Genomic DNA, 16,604 nt, shown 5'->3' with positions numbered 1-16,604 from the left:
ATTCATAATGTAGTCATTACTGAGTTGATATATATTTTATGTTATTAAAAGCATAGAAGAGACGGATTAGCCCTCACATTGTTTTGGGGTTTTTTTTATCCATTCATTGGCTGCATTTATAATCAACCATACCCAAAGATTGAGTTGAAAATTATATGAATTTAATCAATGATTTCTATTTCACAACCCATATTAAGACTTAAGTTGTTTAGATCACACAATAAATGTCTTTTCAGAAGGTATACTAGTAGCTTATGTTGTGTCTATGTGTTATTCGCAGACGGCACATGACCTAAATTTTAAGAGTAGAGGAAGGTGGGTGACATGTAAGCGTAGGCACAACCCATATTGGAGTAAGAGATGCTGGTTCATAAGGTATTATATCGGAAACTACATGCAGTCAATATAATTGTTTAGCATTCTGTACATAGAAATCAGATTCCTTGTTTGTTGAGGTTAGGATAATAGGTTAACCATACAAGACTGAGGCATGAGGCCCTGTTTTGGGTTGCTTACTGATCATGGGATCGTAGGGTTGTAATAATGCTACATACCCATCATAAATAGTTCCACTTATTGAATACTATCTCGAAAACTTTAAGTACTAATAGAAAGAGATAAGTATTGTAGCCAAATCATAATTTACAGATTTAGATATATAAATATATATATCTTATATATATATTATATATGCAGTTGCTAGGTATAGGTTGAGCATTCCACTTAACAAAATCACCATGCATAATCACTGAAATCTCTTCATCGAGCTAGTGGCTTGCTTACGGAGATGTATGTGTGCCTATAACAATATATATATGATAGGGATGAAGAGATAGAAATTTTTGTCCAACATTTTGTAGTACTTAGCAATCAAAAGAAAAGATATATAGGTAAAGGGAGTAAATAGTTACTGATCAGGTTTTAATATTGTGTGCAGATGGAGTGGTTTCTCACAGCTAACATTTTCAAACACCTACATTCAAGGTCGAGGCACGATATTTGTTGGGCTTGAATGATGGAGTAGTTTGATTTTCCAGCTAGGCGGTGAATAGTTCATTATTGTGTTGTATTTTGTTCACTGGGGTCAATGTAAAAGACTGGTGATGAGATTGAATCGTGTAACTGAAAGTCAAATTAATAGAATTATGATGATAAAAAACAGTAATGGATAACAGGGGGAGGGATGACATAATTGCTGGAGAGCAATGCAGGCAATTAACATATATTAACTACAACTCTTCTTAGGATCTTACAATTAACAACATTGCCAAAATGTCTCTTTTTTTAACAAAGTTACATGTAATTAAAGCTTTCTTGATGAGTAGATGGGTTATTGTGGGCAGCAAAATATGAGGTTTTATATTTGGAAGAACTAAATACAAAGTTGTGGGTGTGAAATGTATTAAAAAAATTAATAAGTAGTATAATATATATATATATATATTGTATTTGTAAGAACTAAATACAAAGTTGTGGGCACTTTGATATTTCTCTCAATTTAAAACAAATAAAAATAAATGTTCAGGCACCAGAGTCAATTATAAATTAGAAGTGCCCACAAGCTGATTTTTTGTTTTAAGAAATTGGAGTACAACAGAGATTACATCTGCTATGTTGTAGAATTTGAGCCAAAAATCACTTTAATTCACTATGTAAAGATCAGGCAGGAGTTTAAATGAAGGGGCGGGATAACAAAAGATTTGGCAATATCAAATGGCGCCAGGGGTCATTTCCAGTAGTCAGACCTCACTAAAGTAGTCACTTATCATACTGGACAGCTAGCGTTTTGGCTATAATACTAGAGGAAATTAGAACCACATGCAGTCTGAAAACAAACGAGGGAGTTGGTGAGCTGCTTCCCTGGTTCTCTTCTTCATTCTAAGAGCTTGGTTAAGACCTTCTCACTGCTATTTTCCCTTCAATTGAAGCTGTTTGCAATAGGATTTTGTCATTAGTTTTGGGGCTCAAGTTTTTCCTTTAGTGCCATGCTACAAAGAGTTGACCAAGTACATTTTTTCCTTCTGCGAGGAGTCCTTCTCCACCTTATTTCTGGCAGTATTTTTCCCCAACTATAATTGTTGTTTTTCACACTCTTCTACAAAGTTGTTCTGTGAATAACCCTTTTTTGTTATTTGAGGCTGGAAAGTGTAGATATCAACCAATGAAAAGTCTTCACGGTTGATTTTTACTTGCTAAAAATGTGTTGTTTTCTAAAAAAAAGTGAGACATAACACAGATGTGTCAGTGGGTGGGAAAACCATTTGTATAAAATGTAAGAGGATACCCTAAAGAGACATAGTATAAAATGACTAAAAGTATATAGGCTTATAAAGTCCTGCATGTTGCTTAATTAGAGCCTTGTCTTCCAAATGTTTTCCTAAATTCTGATATTTCAGTAGAGGTTCTTGGCTATTTTTAAAGCTCTTAAATACAGTCAATGACTGATACACTAAGATTGTACAACCTGTACACGAATTTGAGCCTTTAGGTTTGAAGAGTTTGGGCATCAAATTTTAATAAAGTTGAAGACAATACAAATTACATCAAAGAGACAACCAAGCATCATGCATAAGTATATTTATTCACAAAATGAATGATCTGTGTAGATGGGCTCAGAATGTAAAATTGTACCCTTCTCACATGTTTTAATGATTATGCATAGACTTAAGTAGAGGTTTGCACACTCAAAATTAAATGTAGTTTAAACTCTATATGTGATAAGTCTTGTGAAGTAGTGGGAAAACCATATTCAAACTACATTTAACAACTATGCAAGCTGTCTCAGTTACATGCTGTCTTTTTATTTAAGTTTCAATATTTTTATCATTCAAAGGCTTGTTTAGTTAAGTACCAAAGAAACCATTCCACTTAACAAAATTCTGATTGTTGTTACACGTAAAAGGAAATCAAATGCTGTATATTTATTTTTCCTGTCACAGGACTATCTATTTTGGGCTTGGGGGAGTTATGGTCACACCATTTAGACACTGTTTTACTAAGTTTGCATATCAATGAATTTTTTCTAACTTAAACGAAAGTATAGAATATAATGTATGGTAAGGTCTAGGTAACAAATGGATCAATACATAGTGGGCACTGCCAGTTAGTTTTTTGGTGTAAATTGTTTTTTCAATATGTCTGATATTGATTACTTTGGTGGTTGCATGTTCAAAAGTAGTTTGAAGTCCATTAAAGGGAGGGATGTGGCAATCTGTAAAAGGGGGAAGGAGGGGGCGAGGTGGACACTCAAGAGCAGAATCTTCTGCACGTAGCTGGAAAGATGCACAAGGATTGCCTCCAAGAAGGAATCTACATGACAAGGAGGCCACATTTTCAAATGAATCAACTCAAGCTGTAGCAGCTGCCACATTTTCAAATGAATCGACTCAAGCTGTAGTAGTTGAACCTGTACAAGAGTCCATGGATGTAGCACAAGGTGGGGAGGGGAATATTAGTACAGGTATGGCAGCCATTAGTACGATTGCTTATACATAACTGCTCCAAAATGTTATACTAGTATAGTAATTCAAATTGGCCCCTTGTTTTTCAAGATATAGTTCCACCCATTAAGAAACGGGGCCGAGGGCCTGCATGGGGCATACAATTTGACCGCCTCCGGAAGGTGGGTAAGATTCTTTTAGTTATAAAGGATGGTCATAGAGGTCCATCGTGCGAGCATGCCTCAATCTTTATGGGTCGAGTGACTTGAATCATTAAAGTATATGCCGACATGAGGCATGCAAGTTGGAGTTGTGTACTTGAGGAGGAGAAGCAAGAGCTAATTGATCGTGTTAGGGTAAGACTTTATTATATGTGTTGGAATTTCCCATGTAGTACTTTACAAAACTGAAAGGCAGTTGTGTGTTTGATGAGAACATGTACTCTTTATATTTTCAACTTGCAGGCGGACTTTGTATTGGACTGGACGAAAGACAACCATAAAGAAATGGTGATAACGTATCTTTCCGATAAGTACAATCACTATCACTATGAATTGCATAAAGTATATTTAAAATATGCTTCGCATGAGGAGGCCCTATGTGGTGGGACAGAAATGGTGGACAAAGTCGTTTGGCAATCGCAATGCGAAAGGTGGGCTACCAGAACATTCAAGGTATGCAAGTATTAGTCATTTCTTTGTATTTTGTGGCTTTGCCTTTATTTGTGGCTTTCTATCTATGTGTTGAATGGTGGCAAAATATTAATTTGATGCCTTTTCCATTTAAGTAAAGTGAATAAATGAGACTTTAATTATACAAAAAATAATTCAGGAAAAGTCCCGAAGAAACAGTACGAATTGTTCAAAACTGAAGGTGAAACATACAGGCGGAAGGAAATCCTTTGTTAGGATTTTGGAAGAGAAGTTACGGCCATTTCTGATGTATAATATAAGTACTAAAACTGTGTTGTTTGAGCCTTAACTGCTAACAATGTGTGACAGCAGGAGACGGCACCAAATATGGTCGCTTTCTACAAAGAAACACATTGGTCGAGGCTGAAGGGGAAATTTATCAACGCAACAACTGAAAACAATTATGTGAGATTGAACTGTAGTACAATTTTTGCTGGACTATGTGGTTTCATTCATACCATATTCCTTATACGTATTTAATTAATTTCCAATAAATTTAGCTAGTGTGTGATTTTCTATATATTATTTACTGCATTAATTTAATTAATGATTTTCTTTCATATCATATTTAGAATTTAATGGTGGAGAAATATGGTAGAGATTGTAGTTTGATTCAATTATATTACTTCCTGATTTTCTTTCATACCATGTTCATTTTCTAGTCAATCTTGCTGGACTATATGATATGGATTACATCTTGATGATTTTCTGCATGAACCAAGTATGATATTCTTTCATATCATATTCAGAATGTAATGGTGGAGAAATTGAATGAGATTGAAGTTTGCTTCAATCTTCCAAGGACTATATGATTTTCTGTCATACCATATTCATTATACATAGAAGCATTAATTCAAGGTGGCTTTTGCTTGACGAAAAGCTCTCATTTTGATTATGATTTACTGCATTAAACTAAAGTTAGATTTTCTTTCATTATCATATTCAGAATCTAATGGTGGAGAAATTGAAAGAAAAAGACCCCGAGGAGGACGTTGATGAAGTGGCTGCTGCTGTTTTCAAAGATGTTTTGGGGTTTAGATCTGGGTACGCCTAGGGGATGGGGCACATGGTCATTCCCGACCCCTCTCCCTCAATGAATAAGAGCAAGGCATTTGTTCGTCTAGCTGAAGAAAATGAACGAAACAAGACTTGTGCAGAAATGTACAAGAGTAAACTAGATTCTCTTATGAGTGATATGGCTGGATTGAGGAGAGAATTTTCTGAGTGTGAGAAAGGGATAAACTTAAGGATGTCTGAGTTGGAAGGAAATACTGAGTCTCATAGAGAGACTCAGCAAGATGCTTAGGCATCTGCTGAATTTGGGTACAGCAGAATTTTTTGTGGGCATTTTTTGTGGATTGTATCAATCCAAAGGCCATGGCAGTTTGTAAGGGGATATATTTTGATGGGGCTTAGTGGAAATATTTTGTGGTAGGGTATGTTAGAACAAGTTATAGGAAAAAGATGGTGGTTTTAAAACTTTTGTCTAGAGCATGAGGAAGTGTGTGGGATTTGACTCTGGGTTGGTTGCATATATAAATTTAGGAAAGAATTTTATTGTTTCAGAAGACTTCTAGTACTCATCAAGGGGTGATTATCTTATACTTTCTTCCAAGTTGGTTTGTAGACTTTGTGTATTGATTATTTCAAACTTAATACTAAAATAACAATAGTCTTCTTATTCTCTGCAGGTGAAGTTTTAGGGCACCTACCTGCATTAAATCAGATATTGGAGCAAAAGGTTTTGCTGTTTTCCTTGCACAAGAGTAAGTGTTCTTTAGTTATTTGCTGAGAAGTTAATTATTCACAATTAACTTAGTCCATGAGTTATGCTAGTACATCTTTGTTTGCACATGGAAGGTGGTAATGTTCTGTTACAATTTGGTAGTATATGTATAAATATAAAAACATATCAAATGATCTGGTTGGAGTATGAGGAGATAAAAAAATGATGGTGCCACCTTAGATAGATGCAGTCAAAATGGATAAGGCTGTGAATAAATTTAAGGTATGTATTGCTTCAGATGGCACAACTCATGAATTAATAGGGCTTGGGGGAAATAACGTACAGAGATATATAGGGCAGCAAGTATGTAAAAATAGTAAGAGGTGGCTGTTTATGAATCTGGAAAATGGTGGGGTATTTATGGCTAGAAAACATATGGTGTTGTATAAATGTTTTATGATCAAAATTATTACAATGAGTTCTAGTTTGAAGTCTACTATAATCTTGTTCAATGGCTATTAAATAGAGGTTGTAAACCAGAAAAGAACTTGTTTATATCATCTTTCTAAATATGATTTGCAAAGCATATGTCCTAGTAGCTAGTATATGTTTTCTAATGGCTAATACAGATTAGTAAATGGTATTTTCAGGTAACTATGAGCCCTTCATTATTTGTGGATTAAGAGGCTTTGCAACCAACTATGAATGGAGTTGAATTGGAGCACACATGTTATTGCAGTAATATGTTTAGAACAAGAAATATGTGTACATGTTGGAGGATTTTCTTATGAACATTACTGATGTAGTTGGCTTACCTCCTATAATCCCCTATTTGCAAACATATATTGTAAATCAGCAGGTGTTGATTGACTGGTTAATCCAGTTGATAAATGTGTAAAAGTATTATGATATATATAATTTATATTTATGATATTTTGGTTGAAGTTATTCAGGTGTTGGTTTTACAATTTGAATGTAAAGTAATTTATTGTATGGTTGAGTTAGTCTTAAAGCTATGATATTGATTTTATGATGGTTGGTAATTTGTAGCTTCAATACAGTGATGGTATTAGCAAAATACTCTTTTGATTGTAATCCTTTTTGGTAAATATAGATTTCTCTACAAGCAGGTTGCTACAAAAAATTGGTGGAAAATATCCATATTGCTTGCCAGAATTTTTTTTTCCCATGCCAATCACTTCGTGCAAATTAGGCTTCATTGAGGAGATTTGGTCATAACAAAAAGTTTTTTCTCACAACTATGTTTTTGTGCTTACTGCAAAATTGGTCTTTTGCCATGAAATGTAATCACATAATTAATATAGTGTTAACTATGTAATTGGTTGGAAATGATTATTTCTCATGAACACTGGACATGAATTAAATCTGTAATTGCATGACTATTTTTCTTGGAAAAAAGATCATAATGCAAGCATTTTCCATGAACATGGTAATGGGTAAAACAATTATCCACCATTGAATTTCATGAGAAATTCACTTATTTCTCACAAGTTGAGGGTAGGTCTAATACTTTTTGTCATGAAATTTTGTATGTTTTTTCCGCCAGTAATGTCGTGGAGAAAGATAAGTTTTTGTCATGAATTAAACTTTTGGTGGGAAAATAGACTTACTTCACCAGTTATATGCCACCAAGCTGCCACGGATCAATTTGGTGAGAAATTACTTTTTGTCACTGTGAATATATTTTTTCTGACCATAGTTCCTCTTGACAAAAACTAGTATTTGTTGTAGTGACAGATACATGAAGTGATCTCTACCCTATTGAGGGAAAAAAATGATCAAGATTGTTAATCAATAATGGATTCAACTGCCAAAGCTGGCCTGTGGCATAACCCCCAGTCTCTAAAATGGAAGTCTGGAGTTCAAAACCCTCCTCCCCAATCAGAAAATAATAATAATGGATTCAACTAATTTTGAATATTTAAGGGAAAACAAAAAGAATTTATATATATTCCATATATTAAAACCCATAGAGTTCATTGATCTTTAGTTTATGCTGTAATAATATATAACAACAATAATTATAAAGAAATTAAGAATAGATCAATTAGTGCATCATGTAAAGAAGCGTTAATGTACGTATAATATTAACGTACGTAGTATTGTACATGTACTCCTATTTGTTTTGGCCTTTAATGGATTTCGAATGACAAACTTATTCTTGATAATTAACACTTAGGCCTCGTTTGAATACAGATCAAATAATTTCATCTTATCTTATCATTATATTTTTTTAAAATTTTCACATAAAATATAATAAACAATTCAACTTTTTCAAATTTCAAAACAATAATAATATTAAAAAATAATGTTATAATAATATTTTTTTAAACTTTCAAATTTTATCTAAAATCATCTAATTTAATCTTACTATCCAAACATAGCCTTAGTATGAGGTACAGATTAAACAATTAATATCCCACTTAGATATGTAATTAATGATTCATTTGACACCATCCTAAAGCTAGCTTACACTATTTTTCGTATACAAATTAATTGTCATCGATCGTATACACACTAGTAGTACTTGACATGCATGGTGTATTTTAAATGGTTTTCTATCAAGAGATTGTCGTTATAACAAGTCACTTAAGAATAATATTTCTCGTACGAATGAGTCTAATTAGAAATGATAAAATTCAAGATAAAGATCAGTTAATTTATTATTCAAATCTCCCAGTACTCGTAACGAAGGGCCGGGGATCGAAGAAAAAGCCTAGCTCACGCGCGCTAGAGCTATTTTCCAATTAGTGGATAAAGAAATCAATATAAATTAAATTTGTTGACCAAGCTTGCTTTGATTTATTAAGAGCACATTTCATGGCGTGGGAATAAATCCGCAAGCACTAAAATATTCCTTTTTTTAGGATAAATTGACGATCAGCTTCATTGAATTAGAAAGAGTATCCAAATACATTATCATGGGGATCATATATTCCCATATGATCTATACAAATCCTAGTGATCGTGTATAATACTCATGCAAACCTGTAACATTCGATAACGTTAACATATATACTAGAAGACAAACCTGTAAATCGAAAATTGTTATGTTTTTTTAGAGTATATATTCATTGGGTCCATTATCCACCATGGCAGGAAACGGCAATCACATGAACTATATAAATATATATATATATATATATATAGCCGTTAAGCAGGAAAAAGAAAGAATGATAACAATATAAATATATATATATATATATATATATATATATAAATAAAGAGAGAAGATGATCAGGAAGCCAGCAATATTTAGCCCAGATTCACTGCTCGTATTTTTTAATTTTGTCTTTGATGACTTGGTTGGATGTATGAAAAGCATATTATTTTAAAAAATCATACCGTCCATTTATGAATTATCATGTACGTACGTCCTGGTATTAAAAAGCAAAATCGTTGTCCATAGTTTATTAGGGTCAATTTTTTTTATTTTTTTCTTGTTTTTATAATATCTTTAATGCATGGTACTGATCATTTAGGACAGTCCATCCTATATGGATGGCCAGGAATGCAAACAAAAGTAGTAGTTCCGCCTGATCTGTTTTATTCAAGTTGAGGATTAATATTTTTCGTATGGTAGTGCAGTAGTACTTGGACTATTCATTGTATGGCGATCATGTGAATGTCTCTATGGAGTGTATCTATTTTATTTTAACTATTTTTCATACCGTGTCAAATAAACCAATGCACAATTTTGGAGACCTTTATCTTTTTTAAAAGAATGAATGATGTTGGCCTGAGAATCCAGAAGATCATGTTCAAGTTTGACATGCATATCTATTAGGATAAAAATTGAAAAAAAAAATAATAAAATAAACCTAACAAGTAAATCGGTATATAGATCATGATCAGCGTACCATCTATATCACTTAAATAGTAAGATTTTATTTATAAAATTTAAATTTTAAAATTTATCTTTTAAAATATCAAATTATGTCATGTAAACCGTGTGTAGTGTAGAAGTTTAATTTAGAATAACAATACCCTTTAATTTTAATTAATCAAGTTAGCCAATCACCCAAATTAGCTTTTTATAAATCTCTTTGACAGGTGTTGGTGAAGGCCAGGACACCAAGAAAAATGGTCTGAACGCTAACAAAATTCAATTTGGAACCGTTGATCTTTCTACAGGTTAAGCTCCCAAGGTTGTCCATTCCATTTAAACAGCCTCCATGCATATTGGACCGTTTAGTACTGAGTCATACAGCTTATCTGTTTTCGAGACCAGAAAATCAGCCCTCGGGAAGAGAGGAAAATGGATAAAAGGGAGAAAAAAGTGGAGAAAATCATGACTACAAATAGAGAAATATCACTACCATTTTTTTAAAATTTATTTTTTTGAATTCAGGGGACTTTGAACATATGACAATTAGTTCATTTGGTGAACGATATTGAATATTCTTTGCATTCAAATCTTCAAGACCCAGCAGCTGAGCTGACACATGCGTGGCACAAATACCAACATTTTGCGTCATTTTTATTATTTTGGAAATTTGGCAACAACCAACCACCTAAATGTTTCATTGAATCAGGCATTACCATTATTAGAGGGACCTCAATGTTCAAGCTTTTCAAGTTCAACATTCATCTATCTCTCTCTCTCTCTCTCTCTCTCTCTCTCTCTGTGTGGCCCTGTCCTATAGCACCTTTTTTTCCTTCTTTTTATCAGAAAAATAAGGCCCATAAGCCGTGTCTCTTACTACCCAGCAGTGAATATTAAACAATTTCAATTGAGTCAGAAGCTTGGGACACCTAAAATGTCGTTTGAATGACAAAAATCCTCGCTAGATACCCATTGCCCATTGGAGTATTAAACGTACATCACGTGGTTCGATGGCAGGAATTTCATGCTCTGATTGCTCTCCATAAGCATTTGGAAAAGCATACAAAAGATGAGTACATCAAAGTTTCAACCACCAACTAAATAAACTAATATTTTGCAGAAAATTGAAACCAACCTAACATGCATGGATCATATGTAACAAAGTCCTTGTACATGAATCATAAACCAACCATATAGAATATTGACAAAGACTAATATTCATTGCAATGTTCTTTCTGAGGGTGCATGCACAGCACATTCATTCTGTGGAGTATCTCTATGTAGTCTTGACTGGAAGAAAATAGGTAAAGAAATACACCCAAATAAAAAAAATAAAAAAAATGCATACACGATACAAGAGTGTGGACGTCCGTGGTTGTGCTGATGTAAGTATGTGCGTGCGCATGCACTTAACTACAGAATGGCCAATCAGGCAGATAGATAATAACAACACATACATGCACCCAGTTTAGTTTAACAAATTGACTAATAAAAATAACAGCCAATGGAGAAGAAAAACGAAAAGAAAAGAAAGCATCAAGTCTCAGTATATCTACACATTTACATCTGTATTCAGTTTAAATATAGTAGAGGGGGCATATCCAATAGGGCATATGCAGAAGATAGGGGAAGAAAGATAAAGATTAAGAAAAAGAAGATAATATTTTCATTAGCACGTAGCATTACAATTGAGATGGAAAAATTTGTTCGATCTTTCTGTTCCTCGTTTGTCCCAACTATACACGAAAGACTCTTAAGAGTTTCAGAGTGGGGATCTTCATATGAATACACTTCCTCAATCATACAGCCTCTCCTGCTCCCATACATCTACCAGAAACTCTATCATTTCCTATCAATAAAAGTTTATAAACACAAACAGCAAAATGAATTAGAAAAATTTTCCAACAGTTGAAAGATTACCAAATTACAGAGCACACTTACAGATAGAGGAATGGGCTGGGGGAAAGGCTGTTTGGTCCCTAGACAACTTTCATAGGTCTCGTTCCAACTGCAAAAAACACAAGTCAAACAGACATTTTTTTCTTGGCAAGTCAAACGGCATTAATAATAGTGATTCTAGCCCATAGAGTGGGGAGCAAACAAAGTCATCATATAATAATCATTTTCTGCCAGATATATGTGTTTACAATTAACTCTCCACATAATTTCTCCCTTCTTAATTAATCACAATAACACTTACATTGATCACGTATAAATTCCATTTCAAAAAGTTTGAAAACCAAGTGGGAATCTGTCATTAAAAACCATAAAAAAGAGCACTGCTTAAATCATTTAAAAAGTGATGGCTTTGCTTTTAGTAGATGGGAAACAGCAATGCTTATCGATTAACTTTCTGGATGGTTACTGCAGGATTTTAACCAATGAATTCATCATAAAAGGCACACGTAAGACACCTTAATCGGGGTTCCCGACTTTGTTGAGTTTGATCCCTGGACCTGCTACTTCCAGTCCATTGAAGCCTGGTTTGATTCCAGAGCAGAAGGCCTACAATCAACAAATGAACATGTTACGTGACTCCGTCTCACAAACCAGAATTGCACAAAACCAATAATCATGAATGCAACTCACCACAACGAGGTAACAAAATTCTCCAGATCGCAGCATATAAAAACAACCATATTTTTCTCAGCACGTAAGCGGGAGATAAAGAATAACATAAGAGAACTTGCCATGATTTACAAAGTGAGAATTGCAGCTTGTGCTACCAATCCCACTGCCAGAATTGAAGGTCTGGTTTGATGTGCTGATAGATGAGATGCTTCTTTGAGACTGAATGGTGCTGTTGTCTGGATCATATGTGCTGGTACTCCAAAAATCATCTGATATACTAGGTTTTCTCACCATGCGCCCTTGAATTTTCAGTCCCTTTGATGGCTCATCAACAGCAATAATTGGTGTGGGTTTAGAGCAGCATCCAAAGCAACCACTGTTCTGTTACAAACCAAGTTAAACCACATGTACAATAAATAACAGCAACCAATATAGCAGAGCATTAAGGCCAGATCAGTACATGTCAGCACTTGAACCAGTATAAGCAGTAGTCATCAACATTTTATTTCACTTTCCTTCTCCCAATTAGGGGAAATAATTCATGTTCAACAGTTGTGAAGCTAGATGCAGTACCAACAGTGTCACAAAACGGCCATCAAACTCAATACAATTTCACATTATCAAGGACACCAGACAAAAAGCACACGGTCCTTGTGCAGTTTCTCATCATCTTTCCCTGACACGAATGGATACCAATAGTTTGAGACTCAAAAGAATGGCTAGAAATTTTTCTTCTAGAGAGTCTGGGCACTAACGTTGACATAATTTATAGAAGCTGTTTGAATACCCTATAAAAATTGAATGCAATTTGGCTTCAACTAGGGTCACTATAAGTAGATTCTTGTCAATCAATTTTGTTCAGGATGATAAATTCACACTATAGCCTTAATTTGTTTCCATGTCAAGGCTGATGTCCTGGTGCAGCCTTGATTCATTGATTTCATTTCCATTTCACATAACGAAGCCTTAGGCACAGAAAGAAAGCACAAAGGGAGTAACTGAAAGATGAGAGCAGATGGACAACTAGTAAGATGGTGAAGTTGATAGGGTCAAGCCGGTTCAGCAACAGGTGGAAAGGTACAGATTTGGAAAGCTTAATGAAAGAAGACATATTAGAGTACTTCTAACCCACACACGCAACATATATCTGCAATATTAATGTCTCTTCTCATTTTCAATGACATGTGACAGAGGCTACCATGTAGATCTTGAATGCTAAGATTGTGACTTACGAATTGTTTATTTGCATGGGAAATAGCTGCATTTCTCTCCTTCTGTGTTCCCAGCCCACCAGAATCGTATGTCCCCATTTGTGTATTAGTTAATAGCGCCATTCTTTCAACCCATTTTTACTAGTTCATGGATTTATGGTTGGTTAATACAGGAATATAAATTTTCCAAAAATAACACATTACCATCTCTATTACCAAAGCTGCTATCAATTGAGTTGACATATTGACAATTCACATGCACCATGCACGCCAACTTTCACATACTTGAATACCATATATAATCCAATCTATATGCTCATATGCTTTTTTGTATCTTTATAAATATAGACTTTGAAGTCTGAAAATTTTATAGATGAGATATTTCTTAATCGCCAATCGTCTACAAGCTTAAAAGGTATGAGGAGGCAATGAACTCCCTACATACGTGCACTGATGTGAAACTTTATATTCCCTTGCTGAGGTAAATTTTAAATACTCTCCAAGGAACAAAAGGAAAAAGAGATCGGATTGCTATTAATGGCGACAATGTTTGAAATTTACAACAACATGCTGACATAAACAAAATAAAATAAACGTAACAGTTGAACAAGCAAGTCAACGGACATTCCAAAAAGGGGCAAATAAAAAAAAAAAGGTGAAAGCCATAACAAACATTAATAGCAGAAACATCCCTAACTGAAGTACTTTCCTTACTTTTTGGACACAAAACTTCAGAGCAATCAATTCACTCGACAAAAGCAAGAAAAGTACTCGACAAAACCAAAATCAAATTTGAATAAAACTGATTATCGAGAATTAGGGTCCGGAACCGAGGACTTACCCTGTGCAAGCAAGGAAGTGACGGATCCAAGCACCAATCGAGCTATTCTGCATTACCATAATCGCCAAAAACTCAAACAGAACTTAACAACGACACATAGATTCCGAGAAAACCACCACCGGACGGCAAATCCTAAGCGAATTCTAGGGTTCTGAAATGCCGTAGTGTAAAAAAAAAAAACAGAGAGAGAGAGATTGCAAAATAAGAAAGCTGAATCCTCTTGGACTTGGGTCCTTATCAGAACCAATTGGGTGTTATTTGATTTCCAAATTTGATGGGCTTTTCAACGTTGCCGCCGTCTCTGACATGTTCTACTGACTTCGTTGCCGACTTTGAATAGAGTGAAGCTTTTCTCATAGAGTGAATAACAGTAACAACTAACAAGAACAGTGCACTGCAGTCTCCTTATTTTAAATTTGTAATTTTATTTTATTGACAAAGGATAATGCATAAAGAATTTAATAATTAAATTTACATAAGATAATTAAATCTTTCTCCTATGAATCGTACGTTATTTGTGCAGTCAATATTTATTTATTTAATAAGAGACAAAGTATTCTTAATAAATGGATAAAGCTTTTCCTTGAGTCACATCACCAGATAAGCTAAACGCATGTTTCAAAGATATCATAAATCTTGCTGGGCCATATAGTCGATAGCTTAATATTTGTGTATAAATACACATATACACAGTTATATATGTACATTAATATTAAATATTAGAAGGTCAATATCATTTGGATCAATTGATAATATTTTAATTTTTTATTAAGAAAATTAAAGATCGAACCCCCCATCTTTATATATAAAATATATATATTAAATATTGGACGGAATATATTTCGAAAAACTTGTTATATTGACAAAAATACTAACCGATAACATAGGTCTTTATATCCGTTGATACGACAGAGTTTTGGTCGGTATAATTTATTGAATAATTCTACTTCGCATCTCACACACCACACACTGCTTCTTTTTTAGTTTTTCTTTTTTCTTTTTTCTCATAACAAGTATATATGTGATGTATAGATAATAAATAGAACAATTTAATTAGTTTAGTAAGAATAAAATAAAATAAAATAAAATAAAAAATTAAAATATGTAAAGTGTATAATGTGAAATGATGAATAACATCCCCCATCTATCTTTATTATAGTTATATAAAAACATTTTATAATTTTATGAAATAGCTGCAAAAAATTGATGAATAGTAATGCTACTCATCATTATTTTTTTATCATTTTCCTATCATCTTATGATGTGATATTAAATTATTAGATACTATTTATTACATTTTACTAATAGACCTATAATTTAATGTCACGTTAAGAGATATTGAGAGAATAATAAAAAAAAAATAAGATAAATAAATTTTATAATAAGAGTCTTTAGATTCGATCAATTGCCTTACCAACCTAATTATCCATCATTATAACTTATAGCACAAATTTGGCATTGTTGCAAAGATAGAAACGTCATAAAAGTACAAAGAAAAATTCTAAACATAACTCCCACATTAAAATATGAGGGTAAAATGATAAAATCATATGTTTTTAAATGATGTGCAGGAGTATGAGACTTCTGTATAGCACGACTCAAATACAAATATGCAAAAGAGAAATGCTTTGCAACAAGCCTATTGTTGTTGGGCGAAAAACAGTCCACCAATAGACTGACTACACGTAAGATGAAGGGTCTGTAGCATCATAGAACGGAAAGCAGCTGATTAATTCCTCTAATAGCACAATTCACCGTTGCATGACACACTACATGGAATACGTTTGAAACTCAACCTTCCCCTTCGAATCTGATTTTTCCTCTGAGATTTTGTCATCGCCACTACTAATGGTTTGATTTTTGCACTTTATCTCTTTTGCTTGGAGAATATGCCCTAAACATCATTTGGATGTAGAGTCTCGATTTTTTTTTTTTTTTTTTTGTCCTAGGAAGTCCTCTTTTTTCACCACTTCCTGTTACTTATCAAAAAAATAATATGTTATAAAATGTAAATAGTTATCTCTAATTGAATAGGTTATGAGAAATATGTAGTAGCACTCTTTGTTGAAGCAAATAGAAATTGTTTGTAAAATATCAGTAAGTGTTTGTAAAAAGGTCTTCGAGAAGCAGACATATGGCTCCTTTTTCGGTCTTCGAGAATCACACATGCAATATTTAATAGCACTCTTTTTTGTTCTTTTAATATATGGCTCCATTAATTTATGTTTTCTAAAAGTTAGTTGATTGTAATTCAAAATATCAGTAAGTTTAAATAC

The 16,604-nt window shown here is 33.6% G+C and overlaps 1 protein-coding gene and 1 long non-coding RNA gene across 3 annotated transcripts; one reads left to right on the top strand and one right to left on the bottom strand.

Moving 5' to 3' along the window:
• The first annotated feature begins 4,453 nt into the window (after positions 1-4,453).
• LOC108995616 lies at positions 4,454-6,773 on the top strand. Of its 2 annotated transcripts, none has more exons than XR_004797572.1 (3): positions 4,454-4,537; positions 5,079-5,898; positions 6,509-6,773. It is a non-coding gene; the product is annotated as an uncharacterized LOC108995616 (long non-coding RNA). The 2 variants fall into 2 exon arrangements; XR_004797571.1 differs by having other exon boundaries at positions 4,454-5,722; positions 5,824-5,898.
• A 4,440-nt stretch (positions 6,774-11,213) lies between these two features.
• On the bottom strand, positions 11,214-14,718 carry LOC108995668. The gene is made up of 5 exons (XM_018971275.2): positions 14,329-14,718; positions 12,396-12,652; positions 12,120-12,210; positions 11,647-11,713; positions 11,214-11,554 (listed from the first exon to the last, which is right to left on the bottom strand). Exons 1-5 carry the CDS (start codon positions 14,385-14,387, stop codon positions 11,501-11,503), a joined length of 528 nt encoding a protein of 175 aa, XP_018826820.1. The 5' UTR covers positions 14,388-14,718; the 3' UTR covers positions 11,214-11,500.
• Between the last annotated feature and the right edge of the window lie 1,886 nt (positions 14,719-16,604).

This window comes from Juglans regia, chromosome 1 (genome assembly GCF_001411555.2).
Source record: "Juglans regia cultivar Chandler chromosome 1, Walnut 2.0, whole genome shotgun sequence".
NCBI lineage: Eukaryota > Viridiplantae > Streptophyta > Magnoliopsida > Fagales > Juglandaceae > Juglans > Juglans regia.
Note: the sequence above shows the minus strand (reverse complement) of the source record. Positions and strands in the feature narration are given on the sequence as shown.